The sequence below is a fragment of the Botryllus schlosseri genome, chromosome 16 (assembly GCF_051294905.1).
Source record: "Botryllus schlosseri isolate E-star chromosome 16, Bs_hap1, whole genome shotgun sequence".
Lineage (NCBI taxonomy): Eukaryota > Metazoa > Chordata > Ascidiacea > Stolidobranchia > Styelidae > Botryllus > Botryllus schlosseri.
Genome location: NC_137251.1, coordinates 13,435,219 through 13,447,300, shown reverse-complemented (window position 1 = coordinate 13,447,300; position 12,082 = coordinate 13,435,219). Strand labels below are relative to the sequence as shown.

Below are 12,082 nucleotides of genomic sequence, written 5' to 3'. Positions count from 1 at the left end.
CGGTGAATGTCATTATGGTTTACTTTCATACTCAAAGTCACTTTACTTAGTAATCCGACGAAGCCACGTGACGGTATAAAGGTCGATCTCTACATGCACGCACTGATTTGTAGACAGAGCAAATACGTTCTCCTTCTCCAAACTAAATTGCATAAGCAATAGTCTTTGCTTGTACGTGTTGATTTTGAGAGTATTCTATACAGAGATTGGTGACTGATTTTAGTATGTTATATCTTGATGTTTTCATATAACTCCGTGACAAGTTCCATCGAAGTCGGCATATAGCATACCAGATTAGGTCTGTGTTACAGCTCCCATTATTTAGCGCGTGAGCAGCGAGGATCCACTACTCGCTGATGATAGGACAAAACCATACCGTCCGGTACTATTTGGCCAACTTACCACTGTCTCCCGTACTGATTAGGGCGGATTTAGCAACTGCCCTAACTGTAGGGTTATCATATTTTGGAATCGGCGGTAAAGGACAGGGTTGTAACCAAGTCACATGGTTCCGAGTCACGAGTCAATCATACTTTTGTGGTTTTGACTCGAGTCGAGTCGAGTCATTTTCAATTCATCACAGACTCGAGTCCGAGTCCAAGTCACCGTTTAAAGGGTCAAGTCCGAGTCATGGTGTTATGACTCGAGTCGAGTCCAAGTCACAGTATTGAAGTCATGTTCAACTCATGTTTTCAATCCTGCTTGGGTGATATCGAATTCCTTGTTTGCGAAACATGCTCATTTTGTCCCTATCAGAGTCTTAGCACGTGTTTATTTAGGCGGATAACGGACAGGTCCTGGCCTCATTTACCGATGCTAAATATAACTTTACTAATCTTAGAACTTAAAATCAAAAATCTCTCTTGTCAGATGATACATCACCAATACCAGCATTCAGTTTTTATTATAAGCACATCGACGATAGCTCACGAATAGCTGATAGAGAACCAACGAATTCACGTCTACATACTATCTGATAGAGAACCAACAAATTCACGTCAAGATACTAGTTGACAGAGAATCAATAGATGCATGTTTATGTAGAGGTATTTACAACAGGCCAGCACGCTGTAAAAGCGTGCATGCAACTATGTGCCGTGTGCAGTGACAACAGAACAGATACCTTTTGATTATACTAAAGGTTTTCCCAATTGCATTACAGACTACATCGCAGTTACAGCATTGGATAAATAATTGTACAATGGGGCTGTTCAAAAACATTTTTTCAAATTTTCCGGCTACTTCTTAAAATTGCTAGATTGCCTAAAAAATCAAATTTGGCTCAATTCCAACCAGTAGAAAGCAATGCCATGAAAGAAAATTTTAAACTACTTACAAATAGAGATTTTAGAATTTTACCGGCTATCTCTTGATATTGTTACATTGTGTAAAAATATGATTCATAGCAAATTTGACTCAATTCCAACTAGAAAAAGTGAAGTTATTAGAGTAGAATGTTTTGGATATGAAAAAATAGTCGGCTTACTACTATGTAATTACATTATATGAAAGAATTTCTCACTAAAATACTCCATTTACTTTCAAATCCAAAATATTCTCCTCTCACATCATTGATTCCACTTTTTTCAAATTAAGCCAGATTCAGTGTTCCTTTTATGCAACATAACAATTTTATCAAGTAACCACCCAGTAAAATAAAAAAGAAGTTATTTTAGAACAGCCATATTGTACAAACATCACACAACATTAGCCATTCATTATTATACTCACGTGCACAATGCACATCCCTAACAAAACGTCAAATGGACGAGGGGCATTGTGTGTTTTCACAGACATCAGATCAAATCAATGAGTTACACCTCAAAAATACTAATGTGGAAAGGAGATCCTCAGATATGTTAAAGCGGCATGGCCGTAGAATGAATCCACATCTACTGAATACACGTTCCACTAGTGCACTAGATGCAGGAATTGACAAGCATTTTTGAACCACACTGAAGAGCATTGAATACTCATTCTTTCTAGTCGCCCAAAAATGCAAAGAATCATCGCCTTCAAATCTACACATGAGCTTATCAGTCTCTTGACCATCTGAGTCATTTCATTGGCTCTAATTGAACTTTGCTTCAATTGTTTGCTTGTATAATTGAAAAGTCTTGAGTACTTTAATTGCGGAGGATCTATTACCTCTTCATCACTGGACGATTTTGTACAATGCATTATCGCTACTATGTATCATTTTCTGTTGTTTTTACGGTGGCATATCTGATATCAGACAAGTGCAACGAAAGCAGTGGTGACAAATAGCGATGTCGGCAGAATTCTTCGGATGCGTTGATCTAGCCATTACGATTCGCAAATTTCTTCATCTTCAAGTCATATAAAATAAGCCGAGTCAATGACTTGGGTCGAGTCATGCGTAATGACTCGAGTACAAGTCGAGTCAATTCAAATATTGACTCGAGTCGAGTCGAGTCATTTTCCCATTTCAAGAAAATGACTCGAGTCAAGTCGAGTCATAAAAAAATCGTGACTCGAGTCTGACTCGAGTCGAGTCATGACTCGAGTCATTACAACCCTGGTAAAGGAGGACACTTTTTCCAAATCATAAAAGTAAGATTACCGGAATTGAGAATAGCTGGTGTTAAAAAGAACTTCTGGTGCCCTAGCAGAGGATTGCGGTAGACTGTGGCCGCGCGGGCCACATTATTATGTACGAGCGGAAACTGTCTGCGGGTCGCACAAAATCACGTCGCGGGCCGTATGTTGACGAACAGCATGTTCAACTCTCGGTCAAAATAATTACCGTTGCTAACCAACACAGTAAATTTCTGTACTCAATGACAAGCTGAAGTAGCAGCTTACAAGACAAGCTAGCATGAGTAAAGTATATAAGTAGTGGTAAAACATAAATTTAGTGGGTAGACGCCATATTTTTAGCAGGAAGTGGCAACTTTCGAAATTTCTAGATGTATCTTCTTGGCAACGCAAAATGGATAATAACTAGGGCGATTTTTTCGACATTTCAAAATAAGACAAAATTTTGTGAAAATTGTAGCGTTAGGTCAAAAAATGTCAATATTGTTGGCAAAGTCAAAAAAAATTTGCAGCCTGTATTTCGTTTGTATCGTAGATGTTTGCACTGTCGGTGAACTTATCATCTGACGTTTCACAGCTTGTAACTTTACTTTATAAGTCTACCGTTGTAGACGGCCCATTGTATGCTCATTGTGAATCATAAACGGTCTAATGAAACAAATAGGTTGACATGGCGTTATGCTCAACGCACCGCAATGTCCTAACTGAAGCAAGACTGCGTGGACATTGGTTCTTATATCAAGAAGCGCATGATGAAAAATTGTGATGTAGACAACATCGTTAGAATGAAGCAACACGGTGTGTCACCAGCAGTGTGTTCGAGTCTCGGCTCTGCTATGTTTGCATGTGTCGGACGTTTATCCGGGCTCCTCATCGCCGATCCCGCTGTAAAAGTCCAGAAAGAAGAGTGAGCCGAACTCAAGAGAGATGGCAGCAGAGACCAGAAAAAGTACTCAAGAAAGCGGAAAAAAGACCTCAAAAGACACCAACTTATGAAATAACCGTGCGGGCCCAAATGACCCACGTGTTGATTCCAATTGTTTTAATAAACTTTCAATAAAACAAACAAACAAAAACCAGCAGTGTACGCACAACTTCAGTGTTGCCAGCCAACAACTGCTGCTGTTGAACGTTCTTTCTCCGTTCTTGGCAAGCTACTTAGTATAAGGACAGACAATTTTTACCCGAGAATGTAGGAAAGTATCTTCCGTTGTACTTCAACAAATTTTAATTATTTCTTTCATAATGCGTGATGTAACTACTGGAATTCTTCATAGGGCCAGATTTTTCATGTAAAAATTTGTCAGTTTTCAAGTCAAAAACGTTTTTGAGGCCAAACTACTTCGTAAGGACAGACAGTTCCAACCATAAATGAAGATATGTAGTACAATTCTAGCATTATGTGAGAAAACACCTAATTTACATACGTGTCAAAATTTGGTCAAAATTAAGTTTTTCAATGTCAAAAAATGTTAAAATTTTGATTTTTTAGGTCAAAATCTTCCGTTTTTTAGGTAAAAATAAATCGCCATAATAATAACACTGCAAATAGGTACAATAGTCGACAATGTATTTAGCAGTTACAGTGCTGGATATTCCACGCGGCTCGTACAACAATTTCACTCGTACAAGTGATGCATACTCCTTTCAAAACTATAGCTTTTTCAAAACAACTGTTAAAGTCGAAGTAAGTTAGTTAAATATACAGATGTCCATTCCGTGCTACATACAGTATCAAGCATGATTGTAGTTATAAACGGAAATGTTCCCGCTTGGGCTTTCTTCGAGCTACCTATATAGTACCGTTATAGCCTATCGTCCATCATTTGATTTAGTCAAGGGGTTCTTAAGCTTTAGGCTATTAACCCGCCCAACACTTACGCTATAAGCTGCAAGCCTTCGCGGAACCCCAAATTTTCGTGGAATCATAAAAACCAAAATCGACCCAATACAGAACTAACTAGACCAGTGCTCTTGGTATTTCTTTAGGAGGCACATAATTTTCCTCTGCATTTGTACGTTGGGGCTCAGATTGCAAGCATACTGATATGTTAAAAAACGAAAATCCAAGTCACCCTGAATCACGCTAAACGTGAAGAAATTTTTTCAGTTGAATTAATATCTCTCAAAGATTTCGGAACCAATTCGTACTTCAAATTACGTATTGACGGCAGCCAACACACGCTTAATTAATTTTGTGTAGACGGTCGTATCGTATATAATTATTGTTTTACGGATGCATGCGGCCGTACGTCCGCTGCGCGCTGCAACAGGAAATTCTGAATACCAATCAGGGCTCGAGGTTACGGGATCACCAATCTAACACATTGGTTCTCAAACCCAACCCCCGTAGCCTCCTGGCTACGCCCCTCCAAGCCTGTGCACTGCGCTATCAATAAGCATCTCACAAGAAGTAGGCCTACAAAGTCAAAATGCTATCATGGCGATTTATTCGGGAATCATTGTAGACAGATCTCGCAAGCTGAATACATGTTAACTCTACCCCGTTTTACTCCAAAGTGAACCAATAATTTCATTTCAAACGATTGGGGCTGGGCAAATTCGTGCACCTGAGTGATTCGATTCTGAATCACGTATTATGCTTCGATCCGAGTAATCGAGTATCACACATTGTGACGTCATAGCAGAATACAATATGTCCAAGTTTAAATATGCAGATTTTATGCCACCACAAAGACTAAAATACCTGTTATGCATTACATTAACGATACTTTGGTATTTTTTCGACCATACCGATTTCGTTGCACTTCGTGACAATGTTGTGGGATGATCATAACTTCGTAAATGTGTTATTTCCAGTAACGTCCGTGGCTTTGTACAATATATTTGGTATGCTGCGATAGGCCAATCACGGTTTTAAGGCCTCCACAGTGGAAAGTAGTACCTAAACAATAATTCTCGTTGATAAAATAACGAGCAATGGCGAGGAGCGTATAATTTCAGTACTCGAAAAAATCGTCTTTTACTATTCGACTCGAATCATTAAAATTAATTCTCGATTCAAATTCGAGTAGTCGAATCATTATGCCCAGCGCTACTAACGATTAAATGATGAAAAACATTTGCTTACGACATCACAAAATGTATGTAATTTACAAACTTCGTTTGCGTACAGTTGATATGGACATTGTACGATATTGCACACCTGGTCAACCTGCTCTTAAGCATTAACTTGCATATTTATGGTGATAGTCATCGGTCCATTGTATAATGCGGATCTGGTACATCTCAGTACACCCATCCGAGTGTTACACCCTTTAAAATTACGGTGCACCCTGGGGTGCACGATGCACCCGGTTGAACAGCCTTGAACTAGACATCTAATGCATAGATTATTGGTGCACGAATGAACTGTGCATCAACAAAGTCTTAAAAGAGAAACCCCAATAAAATAAAATTTCCACACAAACAGAAAACATGATAATGAATATTTATTGCAAAACAGTGTGACTTCAACTGTTCCCTTTCAGATACTAAATGGTTCATAAATGTGAGGCTTCACCTTCACATTTTAGTGCAGATTGATTTAACATTCTGCCGGTAAACAGTATCACTTGTGTTGGTTTGTGATACAGAAAGAATAGGAAAGGCTTGTTGCATATGAAGTCAGCAGGAGGGGGCGTTGAACTAGCGGTCATACAAATCCCAGTAGCCGCTGCGGCTTCTGTTCCTTCCTCATCGACTACTATTAAGGCCTTATGAAAAATAGCAGTGACGAACAGGTCCGTCGTGTCTGAAAAAGTGTTTGTTGGTTAGAGGTTGGGATGGTAACAAAAGAGAGACACATCATTTTTATCAAGCGTATAAAAATTCGAAAATGTGTCTTATGCGACCACAATGGTCGATGCAATATTTCGTATTGAAATTCGGAAGTCCAGAATTCACATTTTATGCAGGTAGCTGCACTAAGTCGGGATAGTCCTGATTTTGTCTGATACACGCTGATTTAGCTAAAATATTTATAATCATAGACTTACGAGCGGTAAACCTCCGTACTCGCTCTATGGCAGAGGTCTCAAACTCAAATGTGCTCGCGGGCCAATTTCCTAGTATTTGATGCGCCGCGGGCCGCAGCATCAATATGATAGGGATATTCAATGTATAATTTTCAAGTAGGCCTTATTTGACGGGAGCTTGCAGACAGGCCTTCCAAAATCATCGTGAAAATGTAATTTACTATTGTACTAATCACGCTTGACACGAAAAAAACACATTTTCAATATTTGAATAAAATTGTTTTTGTGCCGGGCATAATTCGTTAAAATAATGAGTTATAGACATCATGCGAGAGGATGCGTCACGACATTGTCAAACTGTGGGGTTATAATATTGCAGCTAGTGAACCTTTGACTTACCACAATTTCATGAAGAATATTTTAAAATCTAATGAAGATTGATCTGATATCGGAGCATTTGAGCGGTGTAGCCTAATCCGGATTTTAATACAGTCGTGATAAGTATAGGCTATTGCTGCTGTCATTGCCAAAGTCAAATTAAATCAGCGTTATACTTTGCGTTCGATTATTATTGGAACATGTCGATAACAACTTAAATATATTCATTATTGAGCCACAGCAATAGCATTGTTTCTTAACTTAAGCGATCGTACCTCCCTCTCGTGCTTCTAATAAGATTTCTCGTAGGCCCTGTTCATTTTTAACACAATTTCTGATGGTACCTATATTAAAATCAGAAAGTCCATTCACAAAAATTCGAGCGTAGCGCGAATATTATTTCCCAGTCGCATAAATTGGCAAAGAAGATATTCCACAGCATATAGGCCTAATTCCACAATGCATCTCGTACCCCCTGATGTGGTGCTTCGTACCCCGAAGGGTCTACGGACCCTGGAATAGAAATGCCCAATCGAAGATGAATTCATTGGTGTTACTACCTTACTCGCCACTGATAATAACATGAATAAAGAGAACAAACAACACCCAGCATGTAACTAACTATACGTCACGGGGTCACATAATGCCTATGGTTGCCATACTGACCAGATTAAATAGCTATAGCTATACACACGACCTGTACATATGCATAACATGCCTGCATTGCATACATTGCATCCTCGGTAATTTCCATTCTCGGTGGGGTCCATTCTCTATAATGTTCATTCTCCGTGGTGTCCATTCTCGGTAATATTCATTCTCGGTGATTTCCACACTCCATTCTCGCTAATAGCATTCTCGGTAGTGGTTTTCTCGGTACTGAATCTACGCCAAATTTACATAGCCTACATATTCTGTCTGCTGGATCTCATCTTACTATAAGAAAACGAAGTGACGAGGATCGAGTCTTGGGAATTTCGCCTATCTCAAAATATTTTTCAAGCTGCGCTCTTGACTAAGTGGTTAACATAAATACAAAGTATACCAGAGATACCGCGAAAGTTAGCTTTAGAAGACATAGCATAGCACCAGCTCCCATTCTGTGGAATGCGTTGCACAAATCCTTCTCGAATTCCAACTTGAATTTTGGCACAGCCACGTTCACTTCCCTCCGGAACAATGACGTGTAACGTGCTGCGAACTTCGAAGTATCCAATGACTTTTCCATCTCTGCCAAATCTCCCGTCGAAAGGATTATCACCATTGAAATCGGCGAGTTCTGATAAGACATTTCTAACATCATCATGTTTTGTCCCGCATCAACAGCGAAAGGGTATGTCGCCTTTTTCCGCATCATATCAACCTTAACAATCTTATCTTTATCGGTATGAAAATTCTGTCGAGTGCTGGTTTTTGCTTTATCGAACTGAGATTGCCATTTTCCTTTGAAGTGAACGGCGTTTGCCAGCACGAGGCGCGTGTCAGAGCTGATGGAATTCGGAGGCATCAGTTCCTGTATCTTTTCCTGCGTCATCTCAGCCACCCATCTGTTGATATTCTGTCGTGATGTTTCTGGCTTAGATTTGAAGTCTTCCAAGGCGCAGCTAGCTTTATAAAATTTGGCGAGCTCATTCTTGAATGTATTGTTAACAGGGAATGATTGCCCCAAAAATATTTTATTGGCGATTTTCAGAGTCTCAACAACTGAATCGCCAGCCAAGGCATCTTGTATAAACGCAGCTTCTTGATGGAATTCTGCGCTGCCATTTACAGAGAGTGCCTTTTCCAGCTCAAGCTTGGTGTCACCGTCAGCTCCGAGAAGAAGCATAGATATGGCCGATGAAACGATATAGGGCGAGCACAAGGTGTTGCTCCCCGGCTCTCCGGTAGAGAGATGTTTGAAGAGATTGAATGCAAATATGTTAAGTGACATATCGTATCGTTCCTGGTGTCACTTATCGTGCTGCAATCAAACGAAGGCCTCTTAATTATGTTGCAATTGATCTAGCAGGATTGTACGGCCGAGGTAGCGGATTTTTCGATACGGACTATTACCACCCGATATAGCCGGCGTATATCGATATGGGAAGGTTGGAACCCTCAAAATATTCGGTTCAACATTAATAGTACAGATATTTCTGTTATGTTCTTGATCTTGATTGAACAATAACTCATACGATGAGGTTGCAATATGAAATGAGTATATTATACGACAGAATAACTTAAGACAGGTGACACGATCCATAGGGCAGTTAAACGAAAGCCGCTAGAGAACAGAACACAAGGGTATAAATATAAACACGACACACGAGGAAATAATGATTGGCGGTAATTACTAATCCTAGACCAGGGGTTCTCAAATGGTGGGCCACAGGAGCATTTTGAGGTGGGCCACAAAGCTACATAAAGCTTTTCATCTAACTCTGATGAGACGTATAGTGGCACGTATGGAGTCAGCATGCATAAGTCGAAACGTTAGGGGGAAACGGCGGCTTTTTACACTTCTCTGCAGTACTCCATCCACCAATGAATTGTTCGAAGCTGGCCCAGAATGATTATATTATTCCCTACAATAGTGGAACTTAAGTCCCAATCACACAGTGTGTTTCGCGACGCGAATGGAGCAGCGGACGATCATAATATACTCCGGAGATTTAGCCTATGATCTACCAGGGCCGTAACTGCCGCACCCAACCCCAAGCTCGAAGGGGCCCAAGATTATTTCGTTGGTCGTTTGTTGGAGGATATTTATTCCACTTGAAAATTCTTGTCGCGCTTCGCGCGATTTCATGTCCCGGGTGGTCTAGATTTAATTAGATTATCATCAGTAAGTAAAAAATGCGCATATTTTAGAGAAATAGGCATATCGGCGCTATATCGATTACCACGCATTGAACAGAATTATGACTCTAAGATAAGAGGCAACAACACATTTTCAAACCGGAAAATGGGCCACGGCCAAGAAAGGGCTGAGAACCCCTATCCTAGAAAAATAAGAGACAAACGTTACCAACGTATAGAATGCACGAACATAACAACTTCGTCCAAGGAGCTATATTTACCCTATATTTGCAATTGTCAATGTCAATCCACTATGACGTCACAATTGAACATTCGTTGCATTTAAAAACACACAATAAAAACATGTTTTAAATTAGGGCCTTGTTTTAAACATGCTTGTTTTAAATTGATTTTTGTTTTAAATGCAACCCGAGTGTTACAGCTCCCATTATTGAGCGCTTGAGACGGCCAGTATGCGCTTCTCGACGACGAAATGACAAAACGTTGCCGTATAGTCACTACCGCATTCTCCCGTGCTGGTTAGGGTGGATTTACCAACTGCGCTAACTCCCTCCAGCAGTGTGGTGTAAGATGTGCAATGTCAATGTGAATATTAATATGTGTAATGATTTGTTGTCATAAAATATTCAGATTTGGACTACTAGATAATTCAAGTTGTCTGATTAGACTCGATTGAGCGAGATGTTGGTAATCTGATTTCCCCCTACGACATCTCTTCATACTCTATAATTCTAATTTCAATTTTTCCTGAAAATACTACAAAAGAACTGTATAGAGCAGGGGTTCTCAACAGTGATGAGCGGATAGTGCTTTTCGGGACTCCGAATCCCTCCGACAACTTTAGTGTCTGAGGAAAACTCCCTCCGACTCCGAAGAGCTCAATCCCAGACTCCGAGATACTCCGGTGAATCTCGTCAAGTATCCGAAACAGTGGCAAGCATGGTACATGGTACACATGTTACAACATGGTACATGTGATAATATTGTTGGCCTCATAGTATTGCTTACTCTCCAGTCCCCAATCGCAGTGCAGATGGCTGATTTTTATGCACTTGGCAATCATTTTTGCATGTTACCCGTCATATTACAACTTTACAAGGAGTCAACTGTCTGTGTTTTGGTTTGTAATCATAATCAATAGTGTATTCTGGTCAGAGCTATCCAAAGATATCGGAGACAAAAGTTACAATACTCCAAAATTCTCCGAAAAAATATCTGTAGTAAACTCCGACTCCTCTCCGACTGTCACAGAATCGGCAAAACTCCGATCCGAATCCACTCCGACTCCGCTCCGATGCTCATCACTGGTTCTCAAAGGGTGGGCCATGGCCCACTGGTGGGCCACAAGAGCATTTGAGGTGGGCCACAGAGCTATTCGGAAAATTTTAGAAATATTGTTAGTTTAGTAATATTTGTTGTGTTAATCGCTAAAAATTAATTCATATTAATTGATTATACGTAGGCTATATAAAGCTTTACATCCGACTCTGATGAGATGTAGTGGTACGTATGGAGTCACTATGTACAAGTCGAAAATGAGAGGCTGAAACGGCGGCTTTTTCCACTGGCTATGACTACCTATGGCTAACAGCAACTAAGATAATTTTGCGTATATGATACCTGGAATGTAATCCTGAAGTAACCAAGTATTCCGGCAGGGTCATAATGTCGTATGCCGTTGAATGGGGAGTGCAATAAACTCGGAATGAAGAGTAATTGATGTATACATTTACTGTACTTAGGCAGAGCTTTATCATTGCAGGTTAAAAATGGCCATAATTGCTAATTATTAGCTACTTCTGGTGAAGGTTTACTGCACCACCGCCACGAATAGTAATGGATTGAGGATTCAGCGAAGCGCATTAATATTTGGAGTCTGTTTAAAACGTCATGCCTGGAAATCAATGTAGCCTACATAATGTAAGATTCACATGAATTGATAGTATCACTGGATTGAATATTTCGACATCGCAACTTGAGTTGGTTCAGTACGTGACATACAATGTACATTGTACAGCATGCATAATAAGAAAATCTTTCTCCACTTCTCTGTAGTACCCCATTCACCAATGAATTGTTTGAAGCTGGCCCAGAATGATTATACCATTCCTCTCAATAGTGGAACTAAAATCCTAATCACACAGTGTATGCGGGAATTCGATCATTGTGTTTCGCGAAGCGAAGGGAGCAGCAGACCATCATAAAATACTGATAAGTTTTAGCATATGATCTACCAGATTCGTAACTGCCGCACCCAAACCCCCAATTGGATGAGCTAGAAGGGGCCCAAGATTATTTCGTTGGTCGTTTGTTGGAAGCTATTTAATCAACTTGACCGATTCTTTGTTTATTTATTATAGCTGTGC

General features: G+C 40.0%; 2 protein-coding genes across 2 annotated transcripts in view; both read right to left on the bottom strand.

Moving 5' to 3' along the window:
- Nucleotides 1–12,082, bottom strand: part of LOC145458300 (adenine phosphoribosyltransferase-like) — a 171,167-nt gene that overhangs the window by 60,854 nt on the left and 98,231 nt on the right. The window lies entirely within an intron of this gene.
- On the bottom strand, nt 5,721–10,411 carry LOC145458649 (leukocyte elastase inhibitor-like). Its single transcript, XM_080337085.1, has 2 exons — nt 7,951–10,411; nt 5,721–6,329 (listed from the first exon to the last, which is right to left on the bottom strand). Exons 1-2 carry the CDS (start codon nt 8,845–8,847, stop codon nt 6,063–6,065), a joined length of 1,164 nt encoding a protein of 387 aa, XP_080193211.1. The 5' UTR covers nt 8,848–10,411; the 3' UTR covers nt 5,721–6,062.

Excerpts from the sequence above, each read along its gene's own strand:
- LOC145458649 (XM_080337085.1), bottom strand. The coding sequence starts at position 8,847 with ATGTCACTTAACATATTTGCATTCAATCTCTTCAAACATCTCTCTACC. Across the intron at positions 6,330-7,950 it reads CGGTATCTCTGGTATACTTT|ACAAACACTTTTTCAGACAC; the intron begins GTATTTATGTTA and ends AACCTCTAACCA.